Source organism: Cryptomeria japonica, chromosome 5 (genome assembly GCF_030272615.1).
Source record: "Cryptomeria japonica chromosome 5, Sugi_1.0, whole genome shotgun sequence".
Taxonomy (NCBI): Eukaryota; Viridiplantae; Streptophyta; class Pinopsida; order Cupressales; family Cupressaceae; genus Cryptomeria; species Cryptomeria japonica.
Window position 1 is genome coordinate 597,703,830 of NC_081409.1, and position 12,108 is coordinate 597,715,937.

The 12,108-nt window shown below is 33.3% G+C and overlaps 1 protein-coding gene across 1 annotated transcript in view; it reads left to right on the top strand.

The window, feature by feature from the left end:
• The first annotated feature begins 1,063 nt into the window (after positions 1-1,063).
• Positions 1,064-12,108, top strand: part of LOC131068758 (fimbrin-5) — a 35,960-nt gene continuing 24,915 nt past the window's right edge. Inside the window, exons 1-8 of the mRNA XM_058004013.2 lie at positions 1,064-1,435; positions 5,070-5,240; positions 9,275-9,513; positions 9,707-9,878; positions 10,460-10,498; positions 10,763-10,831; positions 10,953-11,069; positions 11,797-12,008. Coding sequence (XP_057859996.1) covers positions 1,322-1,435; positions 5,070-5,240; positions 9,275-9,513; positions 9,707-9,878; positions 10,460-10,498; positions 10,763-10,831; positions 10,953-11,069; positions 11,797-12,008 — 1,133 coding nt within the window. The 5' untranslated portion in view covers positions 1,064-1,321. The remainder of the gene's footprint in view (positions 1,436-5,069; positions 5,241-9,274; positions 9,514-9,706; positions 9,879-10,459; positions 10,499-10,762; positions 10,832-10,952; positions 11,070-11,796; positions 12,009-12,108) is intronic.

Sequence of the window (12,108 nt, forward strand, 5' to 3'; positions counted from 1 at the left end):
AAATGTTAAGAAAAAGAGGGAAACAAATTTGTGAAGCCACATGACATTTTTGGCAACAAAAGTCTATTTTACCACAACTTATTTTTATGCAAATCATTTTGTAAATGAAATTATTGGTAATATTTTTTACAAATAAAATTCATAAGCAAAATTCTAGGCAAGTAAATAGGAGAGCAAAAAAATATGGTGAAGCCATGTGTCTTTTTTTTACTTGTAAATGATTGACTAATATTAGTTACAATAAATAAATATTTCTAATAATTATAACAAATATTATTATTAAACTAAAAATTATTAAGACAAGTTCTCGCCATTATGTGACACTTGTTATATATATAAACACCCCCGTAAACAATAGTACAAAATATACAATTATCTACAATATTACTTAACATCTTCTAGCAAATCACACCATTTATTATTATATATAAACACTCCAGTAAATAATAGTACAAAATATACAATTATCTACAATATTACTTAACATCTTCTAGATAACTTTTTTTACTAATTGTTCATACATTTAATCTATTATCTAAATGAACAGTCTTCCTATAAAAATATTAGCAAATATTTGAAATTAGTAAATAAAAAATTATTCCTAAATGTATTTGATAATAGATAAATTTAAAAGTTAAAAAAAAATTACAATGTTGATGGTTTCTTGATTTTTTTGAAATATTAGCAAATATTTGAAATGAGTAAATAAAAAATTATCCCTAAATGTATTTGATAATAATCTTAAAAATTAAAAACTAATAATGCATGCAAACAAAATCTTACCATCCTAAAAGCATATCTAAAATTTTTAAATAGAAACTTCTAATTTCTTTGGAAAAAATCCTAAATTATCTTGTAACAATTTGTTTAAAACAAAAACAAATAATTTTTTAATTGGAGTAACCAAGAACCACTTCCTTATATAAATGTTTATCCTCCCAACTATTAAAAAATTATTTTAACAAATAAGACAGAGTTAAGGGTTACCCATACCGAAGCAATAGGAAAAAAATAAAATGAAATCCTTGTTATAATAACAGATGGTTGTCCCTTAGCCACCGTAAACCCCGCCGTGAGTTAGCGAAACCTGTCATTTGACGAGTTGAATATTTACAGCGCATCATTAACTCTGTTCCTTGTGGCACCCGTGCACCATATATATCTTACAAATATACGCGTTTTAGCAGACATTTTTATGCGATTCACATTTCTTCCATCAGTTTCTGCCCTTTCTTTGAAGAGAGAACAGTTGTTTTGATAATCCAATTGAAGCTCGAAACATAATTTATTTTTTTTCAGTAAGGTTCATACAGTTTTGGATATGGAACCCATTCCTGGCGGCGTTAAATTGACAGGATATGTGGGTGTTTTGGTTTCGGATCCTTGGTTGCAAAGCCAATTCACCCAAGTGGAGCTTCGCTCTTTGAGAACACAAGTATGCGAAATTTTCCCGGTTAATTTTGAGACATTGTGTAGTGAATCCGACTTTAAAAACTGTTAAACTATTGTATGAGCCCTTTTTCAGCCGGTTTAAATGCAGTTTGATGTGTAATTGCTCTGTATAACATGTGGAGTTTTAGGTGATAAAAACTAAAAATATAATGAATAGAAGAATGAATGGTTGGGTGGCAGAAAATCTTATTCAATAGATTGAGAAAAAGTTAAGACATTGGGAGCTTTAGAAGCAAAGAAGAAAAGTACTGTTTTAATTTTTTTTATTCAATCAAAATAGGTTTGAAAATAATCAATAGCAATGAAGACAGGATTGCTTGAAAGAATTTTTTATTCAATGATATTAGTTTTTTGAGATTTTAAAAGTTTTGATAGATTGAGAATAATTTGGGTTTCTAAAAACTCTGAAATAAAATTTGAAACAATTTCTTCAAAGGAATCTTTATTCAACTGATTGACAGGATATTTAGATTTTCGAAACTTTAATAGCAATCAGGAAAATGGTTACAATGTTAATTCGGTTACGTGAAGAAGAAAATTAGATTCGAAAACTTCAGCAGCAGAGAGTGGAGGGATTCTTGAAAGACAAGAAGGAAAGGATTGTTGGAAATAATTTTTATCTTTAGATTGAGAAAAAAATTAGTTTTTAAACCTTGGAAGCAAAGAAGAAAAGGATTGTTAGAAATAATTTTTTATTTGGTAGATTGAGGAAAAAATTAGATTTGAAAGACTTAAAAGTACAGAAAGAATTACTTGAAATTTTTTTTTTTATTCAATAGATCGAGGAGAAAATTATCTCCAAAAAATTTCAACGGCACTGATAAAAAGATTTGAAAAATGCGTTTTTTGACAATTAAAACGGTGTCTAACAGGGGGACTGTCCCCGAAAACCTGAACTCTGTCAGTCGAAAAATCAAACCAGTCGAGATTACACTACGCCTAGTTCTGGTCAATATTAAAATAATGATTGAAGATGAACCAGGACAAATTACATTGAACCAGTTTTCAGAATAGAACCCATTTAAGCTTTAGTGCATCCGTAATGGAGTACTCAACATAACAATGATGGCTGACTAAAGTACTGCATGAAATAATTAATTAATTTTGTTTTATTATTATAGTCCACAATACCAGGCCATCTGTTTATGGGACTCCCTGTGAGTCCCAGCACAGGAGGCAGCTAACTGTGCTTCAATATGATACCCCTGCAGGATTTGAACTCTTGACCTCTATCGCTAGAGTACAAGTTCTCTAAAATAAAATTATTAAAGAAGCTGAGACAAGTTTAGGTTTTAAAACTTGACAAGCAAATGAGAAAAATATTGCTTGAAATTATTCCTTTTTTGCTTCTTGTAAATAACATGGGTTGTCCACCGATGAGCCACAAAAATGTGGTAGGCTTATCACACTAAAATGTTCTATTCTATATGTTTTGGAACCATTATACACTATTATGTCTGCTTTATGAGCTTCTTACAGTCGCTTCGTTGATTTATTCTGTAAATCTGGAAGATAACTCATCTGCATTCACGATGACTCGTTCCTTATCGTTATGAACAACATAAACTCACTCTTTTTTCCCTTTACTGCGCTTTCATTGGAATAACGTGCCCCGAGCACAATAGTTATACACTTTCACCACTCGTCACACTCTACTGCAGAGTGAACAATCAAAATGATGCTAAGTCTATCCATTGCTTCACACCCTAAACTTACTCACCTTCCTTCACATGAGCCCCAATTAATGATCATACAGTCTACTAGAGATCAAAGCTCGTTCATATATATGATTATTGATCACCTTCCCTCTTCTCTTTTTCAGTAACGATATGCAATCATAAAGGTAACACCTAGTCGCTTAACAGGAGCATCTTAATTCAAAGGACTTGATATCCTTAGCAATGAGATTGACAGCAGCTGAAGGGAAACCCGTCCCAAACATTCATATTCCTTTCCGTGTCCTTTCATAATCTAACTCTTTCATTGGCTACCCAGTCAGTAACTGCATTTCCTGCCCTCTTTACATGACAACAGGAGATTGATTCGAACTCCCTAAAATGCGGCCTTAATCTATGGTTTTTCTCAGCATCCATGACTAATACCATATCAAATTCAGAAGATTGAGACTTTGAGTTAAAGTTTGAACAGTGAAATCAGAAATTCAAATTATAGCTGTTAATTTTAACTGTTATATAATTTTTGTCATTAGATATGAATCTGAATTATGGTATATTTATTGCTGTTACATTACTGACACTGCTGTCATGATATATTTAGTTCTGCTGTTATAATGCCGTCATGATATATTTAACTTTTATTTAATATCATGAATGATTTTTTTTTCAAACATTATAAAAGCTTGCCTTGTTGTCGGGGATGTCTGGCTTTCACCAGGACAATTGAGGAACATCTCAGACATTGTCAGCAATCTTGGGGATGTCTGGCTATCCCCGGGATGGTCAAGGGACATCTCAGACATTCCCAGCTATCTTGGGGATATCTGGCTATCCCCCTGATGATCAATGGACATCTCAGACGTTCCCAGCCATCTCGGGGATGTCTGGCCATCCTCGGGGTTGTCAACGGACATCTCAGACATTCCCAGCCATCAAAACTTTTTTAATATGTTTCAAAGAAGAAAAAGTTAACTTGAAAGAAATTTTTATTCAGCAGCTCAAGAAAAATGTTGACTTTAGAATATCAAAGGTAGACCAAAAAAGACTGCTCTAAATATAATTTATGTTCAAAAATTGAGAAAAATTTAGAATATTTAGAAACTTCAAAAGCATAGATAGAAAGAATTGCTGGAATTAAAGAACCATTAACTCAATAGATTATAAAATTTAAAAAGCATGGTAAGAAAGAATTATTTGTAAAGAAAATTTTATTTAGAGAAATTAATTGCTTTAAAAAATTCATGAGCACATAAGAAAAGAATTTCATCTAAGGGCATTTTTTTGTTATTAGAAAAGGTTTCACAGGGTCCTTGACTCCCAAAACCCCAAATTAGATTCAATTACACCAATCAGAATACTGAATGGGGCCAAATAACACCATGCCTGGTTCATAACCAATATTAAAGTAAGCAAAGTGAAGACAAACATGCCAACTTGTTTTGCACCTGGTGAAAGGTGGCTAAAAGGATAGCTTACAAGACCAGTTACTTGCAATTCTCCAAACTAATTTTTGTAAATACAAATTCGAATTCAACTCAACATAACAATGTGCTGGCCTCAGCTAGTGCATGAAAGAAAATTTTAATTTATATATTGGGACAAGTTTAGATTTTAGAAAAGCATGTTGCTTTAAAGGCTTTTATTCAAGAGATTGAAAATGTTACATGTTAAAAATTTAAATTGGAAAGAAGAAATTTATCATATAAGAGAAAAGTGCAGAATTGAGATATAAATTTATATTTAAGGAACATTAAAAATCAAAGATGAAAAATATTGTGTTCAGAGAAAATATAAATTTTACAAAACTTTTTAAAGCACAGAAGAAAAGGATTGTATAAAAGAAAATTCTGTTTAATAGATGGAGAATAACTTTGGTTTTAGCAGGGATGCTGCTATCTATGACAATTCTGACTTTTTGGGAATTATGATTTTTGTTTACAGTTTCGGTCCATGAAGAAGGAAACTGGCAGAGTGACTTGCAATCTATTGAAAACTGGCTTGACCAATCTGAAGGCATTTAAGGAGTTGTTTAGCGAGGAGGAAGTGGGAGATATTGTGGCTAAAGACCATCCAGATGCTGAAGAGGATATTGATTTTGAAGCTTTTCTAAGGGTGAGTCAAATTACAATTGAAATAAATTTGTAAGAAAAATTAATTGTTCTAACTATATTATTAGTTTGAGCTGCTGATTTCAAGGCCCAAATGCGAATCCATGTTTATTAGAATCTGTTTATAGCATTGCTGCAGAGAAATTTGTATTGAGAGATATAACTGATTGAAGGGATAATATCCCCCAGCCCTCCTGGACCAAAACATGTTAATGCTGCATTGCAAAAGCTAAAGTCCTAAATGAAAACTCTCTAGGAGATTCATGGCCTAATTACACAGTTTCGTGGTATGGAATAGTTTGTGGCTTGTGCATTTGCATGGGATATTTCTTTCATGGTGGAGCCCAAATTAGTGTTTTTATAGCTGATATTGATTTTAATTTTTTTTTACCCCGAGGTTTAGGGCTCCAAGACTAATGCATGTCATTACAATTTAGGATATCAAAACTCAGCTGCAGGAGGATGTCTCAGTAGATTGTAAACGCTGTCATTGAATGCTGATGATCCAGGTGACTCTGAGACTACGCCCAAACAAAAGAAGAATCACCTGTGGCCTGCTGGATCAAAATATGTTAATGTGGAGTACTTGTTTTGATGCCAAAAACTAAACCATTCTTGTGTTACATGGGCTTTGTGTAGGATTAGTGGTCCGATTACCCATTTTGTTGATGTATTGAAATGCTTCTGGAAAAATCTGTGCGAGCCTTTTTGAATCAATCTTTCAGATCACACTCCACAATCCATCATTAGCAATGGAAGAAAATGGGTGGTGGCTTGTTGGGTGTCATGATGATACTTCCACACCAAAGCCTAAATTGGCTGTTCTATAGCTGATATTGATTACTTTGGTTTTGAGATGATGAGGCTTAGGGCTTAAATCCTAAGCCATGCTTATTAGGACACCTGATTTTAAAGCCTGGCTATTGAGGATGCTCTTAAAAGGATTACGTACCTTTCACCCAAGGCCAGGCAACCCATAAGGATGCTCTTATAAGGATGTTAGAGGTTGAAGCTTGGCTGCAGATAAATCCTTGGGGAGGGGGAATGTCATTATGGAAGATCAGGCAATCCCAGTTATTTATGAATTACATCTAATTCCAGGATGAAACGCCCAGACTTGCAGAATGACATAAGCCCAATAATCTAACCTGTATGGATGTTCCCTACCCAAATGGTTGTTGCTTTGTAGATTTTATGTTGATATTGCGTGTATTAAACTTGTTGACATCAGATTCAAAATGGTGTAACTATTCTTAGGCGCCTACACCTAGCAGGCTCCTTGACCCCAGGGACTCTTTTATCGATGTGTGTAGATTGCCTGTGGAAATCATAGCCACAGAGTACAGTCCTCAGTACTTAAAATTTTCTTCCCTTTTTTGTGCAACACCTAGTCCCATGAAATCTAGTCAATTTGATAAATGCAAATTCCAAAATCTTCAGTAAAAACTAAAAGTATAGAGCAACTACTGTTTAGGAAGAAGACTTCAAGGGTCTGCTGAGGAGAGAGCAGTTGGCAGAGGATGGGTTGTTTACTGAAAGTTGCTGCTTCTTCTTTTTAATAGTTCTCCCCAAAATATTATGTGGTAATTTCCCCACAAAAGGCTCATAAATATTCACAGCGGCAGGCACCTGAGAAGAGTTATGATGTGTACAGGACCATTCCTTGCCGAAAGATGACTCTGGTTTTTTCAGCAGCACCTACCAAGAAAATTTAGGAAGTTGCTTTCATGAGATGATGACATTGCTGTAATTTGTAAACTCCTTAAATTGGTTAATGCTATTTGACACAGATTGGATACCCTTTTTACGACCTGGTAGAAGTTAAAGTTGCAAAGGGAGCCTGTTTGTCAGAAACACAGTGATCAAATTCAACCTTGGTCCATACTCACAGAGTTGTTTGGCAAGATTCGACAAAACCTGGAACAAAAACTCCATGAGAGAGAGATTTGGAAAATTGAAGATCATATAGTGTATTGAAAATTAAAAGTTTTTGGGGGTTACTCAATTCTAAGAGAATTAAACTTCAAAGTTCATAGTGATCGAAATATACAGATGCTCCTACTATGACTTTCTTTCAATCTAAAAGTTCCTGCCCTACTGTTTGGACACCTAATTGCAAACAACAGCATTCAGAAATGTGTCAAATGGTTTCTCTTCTGGTCATTGGTTCTTACAACGATGTTGATGAGTCTTCTTTCTGAACTTAGTGGCATCTGAACTGAAGTCACTGGATTCAACTATTTATACATCTGTGCTTTCCTACTCTGAAGCATACATACTTAAACATTGCCCTATAATAACTATGGTTATTTTTTTAAGAGGAAGAAACTCCTTTCTAGGATGTTTAATGAACTGGGTCTGTTTTGCAACAATAAGAAGTTGGATCACAACGACCTTGTTTTAAGTTTTAATGTATGCTCATGAACCCATATATTTCTATTTCTTGAAATTAATGCTGGATTTTATCATATTATTTTCAGCTGATGAACTTTATTCAAAGGGTCACTGAATTTCTAGCTGAACCCGCTCTGGTAACTTAGCCCTGGAGGGACTCACCAGTATTGGTGATACTGTCCCGAGTTTGGGCCAACTGACTAATTCATTCATGTTTACACAGATTTCTGGCTGAAAATGATTTGTGCATAGTCTGGCTGAGCCTTGTAACTGGCTTCTGGAACAGAACTCAGGGCGCATGTTTCCCATAGTGTTAACATCACATGCCAATTTTAAACTTTTTATTGCAGGGTTTATACATGGCTATAGGTTTTGTCTAAAATTATGTACCTTATCTGTTTTCTGTTTGTATTTTCCAAATATTGGCTTTTTTGTGTATTTACATTTTACATGTCTAGTATCTTGGGATTATGTTTATTGTTACTCAAGGAAGTTAAACTGATGATAAGAAAGGTGTATTGTTGATGTTCTGAACTACAATATTTAGATCCATGTTGTTTTTTGTGTATTTACATTTTACATGTCTAGTATCTTGGGATTATGGTTATTGTTACTCAAGGAAGTTAAACTGATGATAAGAAAGGTGTATCATTGATGTTCTGAACTACAATATTTAGATCCATGTTGTTTTCTCTCACATTGAAAGTATGATGCTAAGTATAATACGTTATCAGCACTTGTGGAAATGATGCTGTTTGTATATGCTACTGCTCAGACAAAATATGAGGACTGAAGTATTTGTACAGTGTATTTACATTTTACGTGTCTGGTATCTTGGGATAATGGTTATTGTTGACTCAGTGAAGTTGAACTGATGATAAGAAAATTCTATTAGTGATGGTGGGAACTATAATATTTGCATCCACAGAGTCCTCTCTCAGATTAAAACCACGATGCTTTGTATAATGAATAATCTGTAATTAGCCCTTAGAGATGATTTTGCTTGTGTATGCTATTTCTTGGATGATATAGGGGTACTTAAGTCTTTGTCCACTACTGTATAAGCATCATTAGCATTGGGTTCTATAGTTAGAGTCAATACCATGGGGTGTTACCTGATGAACTTGCGAATAAGGAGCATAGAACATTTGTTTAACACTCTCAATATCTCTATGCTATGGAAATGTCCTTAATGTTTTTTTTAAAAGTAGTTTTTGACTCTTTTTCTACAATTTTTTATGTTTTTTTATAAATCCGATTGATTCAAAAAAACTTTTATACTTTTGGTTTGCTGATTTTTTCCCTAAAAGATTTTTGCTGCTATAATTTTGATCCATCAACCTTTCTATTTATAAAAACAATAGACAATTGCAAATTGAACCTGATGGAGTTGAAACACTCAATTTAACAATATATAAACAGATGAAAGGGAATGCCATGAATAGATATAGCTATGGCTAAAAGTAATAAAGTTAGTGCCAAAAGTTATGGAGATCTGAACTTATTTCATATACCAGTATAACAATTTCAATTTTAGTTTTAACTGATGTTCAATAATACATGGATATAATGTTTTAAGTTTTAACAATAGATATACTACTATTTTGCAAAGCTATTTTTTAACTTGGGGCAATGTTTTGGCAGATATACCTTAATCTGCAGACAAACGCAACCACAAAATCGGGTGTTTCAAAGAACAATTCTGCATTTCTGAAGACTGCTACAACCACCTTGCTTCACACAATCAATGAATCTGAGAAGACTGCATTTGTGGCACATATCAACAGCTACCTTGAAGATGATGTGGTGATGAAAAGATACCTTCCCATTGATCCTCTGACAAATGATCTTTTTGAGATCGTCAAAGATGGCATTCTTCTATGGTATGAATAGTCAACTCACATATTTGAAACTTTGTATTTAATTTCAACCAATAATCATAAGGCGGGAATGAATTTGCTTGGCTATTAGTCCTATGTAGAGATCCTGGTTTTGTTTTACCTCATTAATATATGTTTGTCATGGATTTAAGAATGATGAAAATGACTCTTTCATATTTTTGTGGGCACGATGCAGTAAATTGATTAATGTAGCTGTTCCTGGTACCATTGATGATCGAGCAATAAATACAAAGAAGAATCTCAATCCTTGGGAGAAGAATGAAAATCATACACTTTGTCTCAATTCTGCAAAGGCAATTGGATGCACAGTAGTAAATATTGGAACACAAGATTTAATTGAAGGGCGGGTAAGTAAAATAAACAAATTAGTAAATTTGCTGAAAGTCTGTTTTGGGGTTTTATGGATTACATGCCTGCATAATTGTTCAGATCCTTAAATAGCTATAAGATTTCATAAGTTCAGCCAGCCAATCATAAAGTGATCCTTTTGTAGCTTTAAACTAATGGATAAGAACACCGTTGTTTTTTACCTTTGAAATCCTTTGAAACACGATGAATTTTGCTTTCTTTTAGATGCATTTCAATTTCTCTCAGTGTTAAAGAAATTCTACAATGTCATATAACTAAGAAAGTTTTGAACATGGATTTTGATGGCTCAATTGCCTAGAGTATGTATGAATTCACATAATTTCCATAAGCAACTTGTGCAAATAGAAATGGATGAAATACTTTTAATGAGGATTTCATAGGCATTCTTTCTTGTTATTTGTTCAAAATCTATATTGTAGGCTTCTAATCTACTCTTTTAGTAGCAACATGCTTTGCTTTCATGAATATTTTGATGTTTTCTTCAGTTCTGTAAATTGCTTAAATGTAAATGGTACTTTCGACTTTTTCTTGATAATGTATTTTCTATATTATCTTGCAGCCACATCTTGTTCTTGGCCTGATATCTCAAATTATCAAGGTACATATAGAGGAGCTTTCATATTTAGTATTTACTTTAGCTGGTAGGAGCAATGATCTGGTATGGTGTATTTAATTTGTGTTATATATATATATATATATATATTTATTTATTTATTTATTTTTGAGCTTATTTTCCTGTGATATGGAATTTTACAGTCATTTTCAGTCTTGGTGTAAGGAGGATGCCATCATTTGCTTCTCACCTATCTAAAATATTTTAGTATGACAAGCTTCTAAAGGGTTGATGATTGTTTAAATTCAGATTCAATTGCTAGCAGACCTAAATTTGAAGAAAACGCCTGAACTTGTTGAGTTGATTGATGATAGTAAGGTCTGGAAAAAGAAATTCTTTCCTCTGCAAAGTATTAGTCTTCTTGAATCTTATGCTATTATTTGTGAATTCTTATGTCAGTTGAATGCTGATAACATGCTTTTCTGAGTCAAATTTACAGGATGTGGAGGAGCTCATGAATCTACCACCTGACAAGGTTTTGCTGAAGTGGATGAATTTCCATCTTCAAAAGGCAGGTTACAAGAGAAATATTACAAATTTCTCTTCAGATGTAAAGGTAAATGAATGCTGAAACTATAAATTCTTGTATTTTGGGTAGCCTGATTCTTTTCTCATATCGATTGAATTTTGGCTACGGTAAAGCCCAATTTATGATTCACCAAGCCCGTGTAAAGCATCCTAACTTTTTTTGTTTATGCATGAAGATTGCTTGGAATTTCTGTATCTTCCCAAATTGTCTTTCGAAAAATCACAGCCATGCAAATGATTTCCTCAACTGTTTACTGCTTTAATGACCTGAAAAACCTTCACATTGCATTGTGCTGTGTAAGGGGACATGTTTGTGAGCCAGATGTTGTCATTTGAAAATTATTTGAGCATTTAATAATACATCTAAACACTTGTTTGTTTCTAAAGGTGTTTTGTTTAGTTAATTTCTATATCCTACTTTAGGATGCACTTTGTGTGGGCACATGGATTTATGTGCATGAATTAAACCGTTTTTACAACATCTTTGTTGCCTGAGTAGAAGTCCTATTGTTCTCCAGAAATTTGGCATGTAGAGCTATCCAAACTTATGGATACTTTTATGATAATTTAGTTGCTTTTGCAAGACCTTTTTTTAATTTTCTATTGGGTTTTCTACAGAATTAGGGTCTATTAAATTTTTTTTATGAGCATAGTGTCAGTGAATTTACCAATGCTAAAACAAAATTAACCAGTATGTTTAGCTCTTCTCTCCAAAAATTGCCTGCTTCTTTTATTTAATTTTTTGATTGATACAGGATGGAGAAGCTTATGCTGTCCTGCTAAATGTCCTGGCACCAGAGTATTGTAGCCTCACTACCCTGGATACTAAGGATCCTATGGAAAGGGCAAACATAATTCTTTCCCAGGCAGAAAAAATGAGCTGTAAACGATATTTGTCTCCAAAAGATATTGTGGAAGGGTCACCAAATCTTAATCTTGCATTTGTTGCTCACCTTTTTCATGAAAGGTAAGAGGGAATCATAATGTAATTGTAGTTCTTTTAAAGTCACTGCATGCTTTTCTGTCATTTTCAAGGAAGCATTTTTTATGATAGTGTGTATTACTAA